General features: G+C 50.5%; 1 protein-coding gene across 1 annotated transcript; it reads left to right on the forward strand.

Moving 5' to 3' along the window:
• Nucleotides 1-8,811: 8,811 nt before the first annotated feature.
• On the forward strand, nt 8,812-11,037 carry LOC118663966 (E3 ubiquitin-protein ligase RBX1-like). Its single transcript, XM_036323875.1, has 2 exons — nt 8,812-8,872; nt 10,400-11,037. Exons 1-2 carry the CDS (start codon nt 8,812-8,814, stop codon nt 10,837-10,839), a joined length of 501 nt encoding a protein of 166 aa, XP_036179768.1. The 3' UTR covers nt 10,840-11,037.
• The last annotated feature ends 511 nt before the right edge of the window (nt 11,038-11,548 follow it).

The raw sequence follows: 11,548 nt of genomic DNA on the forward strand, positions 1-11,548 counted from the left end.
CCGAACTTCTCTGGTTTGATCCTGGGCAAGCTGCAGTGACGCACAGCTGCTGACTGCTAGCATGGCAAAGCGTCATCAGCGTCTTTCATCCCTGGAGTGTTTTTCCTCTTGTCCTCATGGCTGGAGCATTCCTGAGAATTCCTCTCTGTTGCAGGAACCCACATGGTCTTGAAGTTATTTTCTGAAATTGCTGAACTTTTTTCAAGTTCTGACTTACTTTTTTGGCAAACTTTCAAGATCTAATGTGCCTTCTTCTTACTTTTTAAAGCTGAATCTATTTTTTTTTTTTTTTTTGTAAAGCTGAATCCTGCCCCGTTAGCCTGGTTGAGAAAATGTTCCCACACCGCCTACAGCTCCGGACTACTGTAGCTGATTGTGGCCGTTTGTGTGCGGTGAAATAACCCCTCACCTTTACGGTGAATTTTCCTACCTTTACGGTGATTTCTTCGTTCCTCACTTTGCCAGTGAAACTTCGTTGTTTTTCCGCTCTAGCGAAACCTTCACTTCCAGAGTCCCCCTCGGGCGCCAGATGTCGTAAATGTTTCCTTCCAGGTCCCGCGTGGTTCAGGGTTCAGGATCTGGAAGAGGAGCCGCACACAAATGAAAGAGAAAAGACAAGAGATCATTTGGAAATATTGGGGGGCCAGGCGGGTAAGTCCAACTCAAGAGGAAGGACTTCCACCCCTGCTCAGGCCGCACCGCCCTTTTATAGTCAGAGGTAAACAAGGCAGAGGTTACCATAGTTATACAGTTCTTGTGAGTTTCACCTGTTTTGATCATGTTTACACTCCCTGCACTTCCCTCAGCCCATTAGCTTCCCAGGTAAGACCTGGGGAGTGTTATAAGGTCCAGCCTCAGTATGCTAAGAGGACTGAGCCCCCTAAGCTGGGACTTGTTTGTGACTTTGCCAGCAGGTCAGTCCGAGGCTCCCCACACTCACCACCCCGTTGTCTGTGCCCACGGGTTATGCACATGTGCATACAAGTTCTTTGGTTGATCTCTTCCCACCCACCCTCCCCTGCTTTCCCTTTGAGGTTCAGTAGTCTGTTCACGCTTCTATGACTCTGGGCCTATTGTTAACCTTCAGTATATCTGGTTCATTAGATTCCACCTCTGAGTGAGATGGTGTGAGACTTCTCTCTCTCTGACCGGCTGATTTCCCTCAGCAGAATGCTCTCCAGGTCCCTCCGTGCTGTGGCAACTGGTCCGTGTCCCTGGGAACACACGTGAATTCTTACCGGGGCGGGGGGCAGGGACCTACATAACCGTGTCCCCGTTCGGGCTTCCATTTGGTAATTTCTCTCTCGCTCGCTCGCTCCCTCCCTCCCCCCTCGATTTCAGCCCCGCAGGCTCTTTGTTTCTTTTCTGACCCAGGGCCCTCAACCTGTGATTTTCTCTGCCTGGAAGGCTTTTTGCTGCTAACCACAAGGCCAACCGCTGAGCAGCCTTTGGAACTCAGATGTGTTTTCCTCGGAAAAAAAATCGTTCCTGACAACACTGAAGGCTCCTGTTCTTTTGCGCAATGGACCACAATTTCTGAAATGCTTAGAAGTGTCTCTTGCATTCAACTCTGCTTTATTCTTTTTTTAAAAAAAATTTTTTTATTGCCCTAGCCAGTTTGGCTCCGTGGACAGAGCGTTGGCCTGTGGACTGAAGGGTCCCGGGTTCGATTCCGGTCTCGGGCACATGCCCGGGTTGCGGGCTCATCCTCAATGTGGGACGTGCAGGAGGCAGCCGATCGATGATTCTCAATCTCCCTCTCCCTTCCTTTCTGAAATCAATAAAAATATATTTAAAAATACATATATATATGTTTGTTTTAAAGCCCTTGACTGGAATCGAACCCGGGACCCTTCAGTTCACAGGCCGACACTCTATCCACTGAGCCAAAGCGGCCAGGGCCATATATATATTTTTTTTTAAAAAAAAAAGAAAATGTGGTATATTTACACAATAGAGTATTTAAAATATTTTTTAAAAATTTATTTTAGAGCCGAAACCGGTTTGGCTCAGTGGATAGAGCGTCGGCCTGCGGACTGAAAGGTCCCAGGTTCGATTCCGGTCAAGGGCATGTACCTGGGTTGCGGGCATATCCCCAGTAGGAGATGTGCAGGAGGCAGCTGATCGATGTTTCTCTCTCATCGATGTTTCTAACTCTCTATCTCTCTCCCTTCCTCTCTGTAAAAAAATCAATAAAATATATTTAAAAAAAAAATTTATTTTAGAGAGAGAGAGAGGAATGGAGAGAAACATTGACTGCTGTTCCACTTATTGATGAATTCATTGGTTGCTTCTTGTATGTACTGTTAACATAAAAAAAAACCATTGAAACCTGTAAAGAACTTCTGTGAGTTTATTTAAGCCAAACTATCGACATATGCCAGGAGGCAGAACCTCAACAAATTGAGATAGTGCTCCGGAGATTGGCAGGTTACGTCTGTATTTATACATTTGCAATCAAAGGAAAGGGATGTAAGTGGGTTACATGAAACCCATTGGTGACAGACTAGAAAGGCGGGAGAAAGCAAAGCAGGGAAACCCCTGGGATTGGATAAAAAGTAAAATGATGGACACACACTTAGGTGGGTGCAGGAACAATTAACATGATCATGAAGGAATCTGTGGTCTCTGCCCTGGCGCCCAGCACATTAGGTTGTACCCCAGGGGCTCCAGAAAAGGGGAAGTTACAAGCTACCCAGACATTTCACAGGGATGTTATCAGAGATGCAAAAAGACAGACAGGCTCAGTGAAGGCAAAGGTTGACCTGGTCAGTGAAAATACCGGCCTAGGAAGTGACTACCCAGCATCACTGCTTTTAGTTAAAGTTTAATTTCAGACCATCCTTTGTGGTGACTTTAGGTCTCTGAGACCGCCATGCAGGCCTCCCCTGAGCTTGTCAGGGTAGCATGTGGCCCCTTCTGTCCACAGCACCCTGACCGGGGATCAAACCCTCAACCTGGGCACATTGGGAGAATGCTCTAACCAGCTGAGCGAACCGGCCAGAGCTTTCATACAACAGAGTACTGCCCAGCCTTAAAAAGAGGGAAAATCCCGCCTGGCCGGTGTGGCTCAGTTGGTTGGAATGTCGTCCTGTACGCACCCAGAAGGCTCGATTTTCTGTCAGGGCACACATCCAGGTTGCGGGTTTGATCCCCATTGATGTTTCTCTCTCTCTCTCTCTCTCTCTCTCTCTCTCTCTCTCTCTCTCTCTCTCTCCTCTATGTCTCTCTCTGTTTCTTCTCTCACCTCTCTGTCTCTGTCTTTCTATGTGTCTTCTCTCTCCGCTCTCTGACCTCTCTCTCTTTTGCTTTTCTAGTGTTGGAATGTGTAAATGCACCTATTTTAAAAAAAAGAAAGAGCAAGTCCCCGTCCCCCACAATCCTTTAACTCAGACATTTCCTGCAAGACGAGAGGGTGAGGCCAATGAGAGAACAGGCCTGGGGACCCTCTGACCTCATAGGATTGGGGCCAAGTGTTCTTGTTTCCATCACGTCTTAAATGGGGGGGGGTGCGGAGGAGGCCTTTTCCCTGCCAAGAGCCATTTGGACGTTTAGAACATCCTTCGGGCCCATAGAGAATTATCAGCTTGAAAATTCGCCTGCTCTCTCTGGTCAGACATTTATTATTATTATTTTTAAATATTTGTATTGATTTCAGAGAGGAAGGGAGAGGGACAGAGAGAGAAACATCAATGATGAGAATCATGGACCGGCTGGCTGCCTCCCACACGCCCCCCCTACTGTGGATCCAGCCCGCAACCCGGGCATGTGCCCTTGACCAGAATCGAACCCGGGACCCTTCAGTCCGCAGGCCGGCGCTCCATCCACTGAGCCAAACCGGCTTCGGCTGTGCAAAGCTTTTGATGTGTGAAGGAACATGGGTCAGAGACTTGAACCTCCCCTTCTCCTTCCGGTTGGACCTGGCCAAGGGCCTGCCTCCGGCCATGTGTGCACTGGAAAGTTGAGAGTGTGTGGTGGTTCAGAATGAGTCACCCCCAGCCATGTCCGGTGATTTGCCGAATTTTCTCTTTTTTTCGAAGGTTAGTCCTCACCCCAGGATATTTTCTCCATTGTGTTTTCAGAGAGGGAGGGAGGGGGAGAGAGACAGAGGAGAGAAAAACATCTAGGTGAGAGAGACACTTCGATTGGTTGCCCCCTACACACACCCCTACCAGGACGGGGGGGGGGGGGGGGGGGGGGGGGGGTAGGGCCCTTGACTGGGAATCGAACCCGCGACCCTTCGGTAGGTGGGCCGACGCTCAAACCACTGGGCACACGGGTCAGGGCGGTATGCAGAGTATGTAAGGCCCAGAGGCTGGGGGATAACCTTTGCCCTTTCCCACTTACTGCCTGAAAGCGTGTAAGATAGAGGACCTGCTCCTCCCAGAGGGAGATGTCCCCATAGATAAGGGTAGTTTAGTATAAACTCCTGTGTGACAGGCAGGAACCTTTGCTCAAAGTCCTCTTGGTCTCTTTGTTCTAAGGTGGCCCAGCAAAGGGTTGACAAAGGTTAGCTCTTCATCCCCTGTAACCGGCCTCACAGCCCTTTGAAGTCCCAGGCCCCTGCCTCCCCCTCCTTGGTCCGGAAAGGTGTATGGCCTTCCTGTTTTGGGAATCTTCAGGCTTATGTGAATCCCCCCCGGGCACAAAACAAGTATAAAAACTCGGTTTTCTCACCCGGCCCGTGTGGCTCAGTGGTTGAGCATCAGCCCAGGAACCAGGAGGTCACGGTTCGATTCCAGGACAGGGCACAGGCCTGGGATGCGGGCTCCATCCCCTGTGGGCGGCGTGCAGGAGGCAGCCGGTCGATGTTTCGATCTCTCTGTCCCTCTCCCTTCCTCTCTCTTTCTAAAAATCAATGGAAACATATTTTAAAAAAATACACACAAAAACAACAACAAAAAACTTGACTTTCTCCTGGCAATCGTCCAGCCAGCAGAATTAAGAAGGACGGGGAGCGGGGGGGTATTTCGTTATCCCTGATAAGAGGGAGAGAGCGAGGTCCCGTGTTATACAGCCCCCACTTGCAGGGTCTCCGATGAGACGGGTTCACGCATTTAAAAGTCGTAGGATCATGTCACCCAGCAGTTCCACTCCTGGGTGTAGGCCCAAATGAATGGGGAGCAGGGTCTCCAGGAGGCACTTGGACACCCGTGTCTACAGCAGCGTTATTCACAAAAGTCAGAAAGTGGGAGCCACCCCAGGCCCATCGAGGGAGAAAGACAAGGTCCAGCCAAACAGAGGAATCTTACTCAGCCTTAAAAAGGAAGGAGAGCCCTGGCTGGTGTGGCCCAGTGGTTAAAGCATCAGTTTGGGGACTGAAGGGTCCCAGGTTCGATTCCAGACAAGGGCACGTGCCTGGGCTGCGGGCTCCATCCCCCGTGTGGGATGTGCAGGAGGCAGCCAATCAGTGATTCTCTCTCATCATTGATGTTTCCATCTCTCTTCCTCTCTGAAATCAATTAAAAATGTATGGGGGTGGGGAGTGGGGGGAGGAAGAGATTCTCTCTGTAAAATAAATAAAAAATATTTTAAAAAATATTTTAAAGACTCTATTGTATGAATACACCACATTTTCTTTTTAAAAAAATATTTTTATTGCCCTGGCCGGTTTGGCTCAGTGGAGAGAGCGTCGGCCTGCGGACTGAAGGGTCCCAGGTTCGATTCCGGTCAAGGGCATGTGCCTGGGTTGCAGGCATATCTCCAGTGGGGAGCGTGCAGGAGGCAGCTGATCGATGTTTCTCTCTCATCAATGTTTCTAACTCTCTATCCCTCTCCCTTCCTCTCTGTAAAAAATCAATAAAATATATTTTTTTAAAAAATAAAATTAAATTAAAAACCAAAAAAACACCAGCCTCAGAGCCTGTGGACAGACCTCCAACCCACCCCTACTTTCTCACTCACACGGCTCCCAGCTCCCGCTTTCATCTGGAAAATGGGTCTTTTCCAGCCTGGAAATGGAGCCGGGCAGAGCAAACAGCTGCCCGCTTGGGTCCCCCACGCCTCTAGGATGTCCGAACCCACGCGACCTGTCTCCTACTGAGGAGGGTCAGGTACCCGGACTTACCGGATGGACAGATGGCGGACGGCTGGGGCAGACCCTGCTCCTGATGGGTCAGGGAGTTTGAGTGGAAGCCGCGGAGCTGGAGCCAATAAAGATAAAATCTCTACCTCGGAACTGGAAAAGCCTAAATGTCCCCCCACCCTTTCCCGCCCCCCCCCTCCCCCCCCCGCCCCAACCCCTGGCTGGGCAGGGCAGGCGAGCAGGCAGGCCAGTTGAGGTGGAATCTACTGCGATGCTATTGTGGACCACACGCTACCCTGATAAGCCCAGGGGAGGCCTGCATGGCGGTCTTGCAAACTCGGAGACCTAAAGTCACCACAAAGGATGGTCTGAAATTAAACTTTAACTAAAAGCAGTGATGGTGGGCAGTTACGTCCTGGGCCAGTATCTTCACTGACAAGGTCAACCTTTACCTTCACTGAGCCTGTCTGTCTTTTTGCATCTCTGATAACATCCCTGTGAAATGTCTGGGTGACTTGTAACTTCCCCTTTTCTGGACCCCTTGGGGCACAACCAAATGTGCTGGGTCCCAGGACAGAGACCACGGATTCCTTCATGATCATGTTAATTGTTCCTGCACCCACCTAAGTGAGTGTCCGTCATTTTACTTTTTTTTTTTAAATATATTTTATTGATTTTTTTTTACAGAGAGGAAGGGAGAAGGATAGAGAGTTAGAAACATCGATGAGAGAGAAACATTGATCAGCTGCCTCCTGCACACTCCCTACTGAGGATGTGCCCGCAACCCAGGTACATGCCCTTGACCGGAATCGAATCCGGGACCTTTCAGTCTGCAGGCCGACGCTCCATCCACTGAGCCAAACTGGTCAGGGCCATCATTTTACTTTTTATCCGATCCCAGGGGGTCCCCCCCCCCCTTTGCTTTCTCCCACCTCTCTAGTCCAGCGGTTCTCAACCTTGGCTGCACGTTAGAATCACCTGGGCATCTTTTTAAAATCCTGATTTCTGGGCCTCATCCTCCAGAAATTCTGTGTGTTTGTTACTAATGCTGTGGCCCCACCCCATCACAAAGACACAGAATTTCCAGAGGAGGAGGCCCAGAAATCAGGATTTTAAAAAGATGCCCAGGTGATTCTAACGTGCAGCCAAGGTTGAGAACCACTGCTCTAGTCTATCACCAATGGCTCTCGTGTAACCCACCTGCATCCCTTGCCTTTGATTGCAATGCATAAATACAGTTGTAACTAAAGTAGGGTACCTATTTGCTTTGTTTAACAATGGACAGGTTACTTTGATTTCCTAAATTGTATAAGTCATCCCATTCGATTGAACGCCTTATCGATTGAATGACTATCCCATTGATTGTTATCATACTGGTCTTAGAGAGCACATTCTTCTGTACCTGGAAACAGGACAGCACAGTTACCCTAAATTGTTTTAGTGGCCACAGGTGGTGCGTTCCAGCTGCCTCAGTGGTCCCGAGACCAGGACAGCACAATTACTCTAAATTGTCCTGACAACTCAGTGGTCGGGAGACCCGAGGGCTCTAGATAATGTGTTTCTATCAACTCAGTGATCCGGAGACGCAAAACTGTAATTGAGATAACATGCCTAAGTTTAACCCAGGTTACCCAAGGGCTCTAGCTAATGTATTTCTGTCAATTCAGTGACCCCGAGACCCGAAACTGTAATGAACATGCTTAATTCTGCTTCTGTAATCTGCTTTTTGGCGAGCCAGGTGCCACATTCCAAACCCTGGGATGTAATCAATACCTTTGTGATCTTTGCCTACATAAGTCTGGTTTTGCCACCATCTTGGGGCTATGAGATTTGGGAATTCCCCCTCATAGTCCCGGATTGCAATAAATGTGACTCTTTAATTCGACTTCTTGAGGCGTCCTTCTGTGATTCGCGGGGTACATTACAACAGTAGCCTGCCATTCTCCAGAGCATTATCTCAAGTCCTTGAGGTTCTGCTTCCCGGCATATGTTGACAGTTTGGCTCAAATAAACTCACAGAAATTCTTCACAGGTTTCAACGGGTTTTTTACGTTAACATTATGGGAAGGAGGCTGCTGTGTTTGCCCTCAAGGCACCCTCCAAGATGCTTCTTTAATTGGAGCAAAATACACGTGATGTGACAGTTTCCACCTGAACCTTGGGAAAAGGTCCTGTTGGGTGGTGTGACGCGTCTGCCCGCTGCGGTGCCCTCACGCTTGGGAATTCTTCTCGCCTTGCAAAACCCAGACTCTGTCTCCACGGAACATAAACTCCCCGGTCCCTGTCCTGCCAGCCTCTGCCACCCACCCCTCTCCTTCTGTCTCTTCGGATGGGACCCCTCTAGATACTTCCGATTTCTTTTTAACATTATAATCTTTAAAAGAGTTAAACTTTCTAAGTGATAGAGATTAAAGATTCCGCGAGACTTTATCTGATCAAGAGGAGCTCCAACCCAGGGGTAAGGAGGGTCTGGGCGGGGACGGGAGGTGGAGGGGAGTGGTCTTGCCCCAGGAGTTGGGTGAGGGCGTTGATTGGATTTGTCACCTTATTTAAGGGCCAATCCTACACCTTCTAAGTCTTGAGAAGAGAAGCCGCCATACTGCGCGCTCCTGATCTGTTCCTGATCGGTGAGTATCGCCGGGACTTCCCCACATCCTCAACCTTTCCCCTCCCTCCCGCCCCGGGCAGCCTTCAGGTGGAAATAGAGGAAGAAAAAGCCAGGATGAGAATCCGGGATCGGCTGCCACAGCAGCACTTTTTCTTCCCTTTCTCAAGGCTTCCGTCCCATGGGGCTGAAGGGCTTTGGAAACCCACTGGGCTCTCTTTATCCAACCCCCTGGTCCCCGGGTACTGGTTTCACCCCATGTGTCCTTCCTAATGGACCTCGGGCACCGGCCCCAGGCACCACGTGTCTGCCCGCCCTCCTGCCTGGGCCCTGGGACCCAGCACCCCTGTGGGTGGGGTGGGTGCCTCGGCCCATGGGCTCCTTGGAGTGGGAACCCTTGTCCCCCCTACAACCAATGAGCTGGGATGCAAGGAATTTGTGAAGCCCTGACATTTTCCAGTGCCTTTTAAGAGGGTAGAAATGAAAAAGAAGGGGGAAGTGAAATGGACTCCACATGGGCCCACTGAGGCTACACCCTGGGCCACCAAGCCAAAGCTGTAGTCACCCCCTAAGGTTTTGAAAGCCTCAGGTTTGGGGAAATCACCTTAAAATCCACAGACAGTGGAGGAGATCCAGTGCCCACGACTCTATTGATGTCATTTTGGACTCTTGCTTCCCACCTCTGGGGACGTGGTGTTTGCATTCCTGGCGGGTCATCCTGGGCCAGGCCCTCAGGCGGTCCAGTCAGCGCTGGCGTCCAGAGTCCTTGGCCTGTGGGACTCAAACTCTGGGGGCACTTTCTGTTCTGAGAGCAAAGTGCCGCCACTGTTTGAGCTCCACCAACCGAGGCAGAGCTTCTGCTGATGGGCCGGGAGGACCCTGCCCGCTGTGGCCTCCGGGAGGTGTGCGAGGCCCGGGTCGCCTGGCCAGGGCCCCAGGGACACCACGGCTCAGCCTGTGGCACTCAATGAGCAGGCACCCTCCGATGCCCGGGCGGAAAGTGCTGCAACATTTGAGTGTCACCAGAGGACACATCCAGGGAACCCCCCCGCCCCTGCCCAGATCTGGGCTGGTCAGGTTGACTGCCAGCCAAGGAATGAATGGCATCAGGGACGCCTCAGGGGAAGGGAACCGGGAAGCTGTCCATGCCACATTGACCGAGTGCAGCCAACTTTCCTTGCCGGAAGCCGGTCCATCCTTGCTGCTTGACACAGTTGCTGCAGGGAAGAAACATCTGCACAGCATATGTTTCAAGGGACCTGGCGTATATGACATACTGTTCTTAATATCTTTGCTGCTCCCCCTCTTAGCACTATGTGTTTTAAACAAGACCACCTATCCTGAGTAAGGTTGTTCCCCAGGTGAGGATTTTTTCCATGAAGTTAGGGACTAACAGGACTAAGGAAGAGAATAAATCAGTGAAACCCGCTAGTGTTACAGAAATACCATGTACTACTTATGAAGAACTTGGACTAAGACTGTTGGCCCACATAAATTTGGGACTTGTTGGGCCCACATCCCCAGGGGTCTGCCCACCAGGGAAAGCACCAAAGCCTATATCCCTGGAGACCCACGGACACAGGGCCGTCCCAGGGAAGGCAAGCAGCGAGGCTGGGAGGACATAACCTTTAATGGGTAAAATAATCTCCTTCAGTCACTACCTTGTAGAGATTAACCTAGAGGGGTTAAACTCAACAGAACTAGATTAACAAACGCCCTAACCTTTGGAATAGAATGGATAGGATTAAAACCAACTGGTATAAATACAGATGTAACAAGACAATCAAGACCTGACCTGAGACCGAGTGTTTCCAAAATGGCGGCAGCGAAGGATGCGGATACCCCCAGCAGCACCAACAGCGGCACCAACAGCGACAGCAACAGCGGCGCGGATACCCCCAGCAGCACCAACAGCAGCGGCAACAGCGGTGAGGGCAAGAAGCGCTTTGAAGTGAAAAACTGGAAAGCAGTAGCCCTCTGGACCTGGGACCTTGATGTTGATAACTGTGCCATCTGCAGGAACCACACTATGGATCTTTGCATAGAATGTCAGGCGAACCAGGCCTCTGCCACTTCCGAAGAGTGCACCGTTGCGTGGGGAGTCTGTAATCATGCTTTTCACTTGCACTGCATCTCTCGCTGGCTCAAAACACGGCCCGTGTGTCCGCTGGACAGCAGCGAGTGGGTTTTCCAAAAGTACGGGCAATAGAAAAAGAATATTCTCCATCAAGCTCAACTGTTTTGTTATTCGTTTAATGACTTACCCTCCTGTTACTTCATTGTAAGTTAGATAGGACTGGGTCTTTTCCGCTTTGTCTTTGCAGTTTGCTATTCCTGCAGTCCTATCGTGTTCCGGGTCAAATAAAATCCAGTTGGCTTCTTAAAAAACAAACAAACAAAAGAAAAAGACCTAACCTGGCCAGAGAACCTGGTTAGAGGACCTGGCTAGGCTGCTGATCAACTGAACGCTGTCTCCGTGTCATTCCTTCTTCGCCGACTCCGTCCATACCTTTGGGAACCCCTGGACCTGCTGGGGGTGGACCCCAACAGCCCCCAGTGGAGATATTTGACCCGAAACCAACATAGTAGGGCGGCTCAGGTTTGAGGCAGAGCCAGCAGTCTGCTGTTAGGTTTGGGAAGGTCTTGTTGAGGAACTGGAACATTGTGTTCAGGGCCCCTAGGAGTCCTTGGTGTGCCGTTGGGGCCTGGTATGGGGTGGTTGCTGGAGGTGGGGACTGGCTTGGATCCTTAGTGGACACCTTGCCGGAGCCGGTGGAATTTCCCCCTCCCGACTGGCTTCCCAGGATAGGGTCAGGCTGGGGACCTTTATTCTTGGCCAGTGGTGCTGGGAGTTCGGGTGGAAGGAGGGGTCATGGAGGCCCGATGGGATTGCGTTCCATCGGGACCATGTGATGCTG

Source organism: Myotis myotis, unplaced genomic scaffold (genome assembly GCF_014108235.1).
Source record: "Myotis myotis isolate mMyoMyo1 unplaced genomic scaffold, mMyoMyo1.p scaffold_m19_p_90, whole genome shotgun sequence".
Taxonomy (NCBI): Eukaryota; Metazoa; Chordata; class Mammalia; order Chiroptera; family Vespertilionidae; genus Myotis; species Myotis myotis.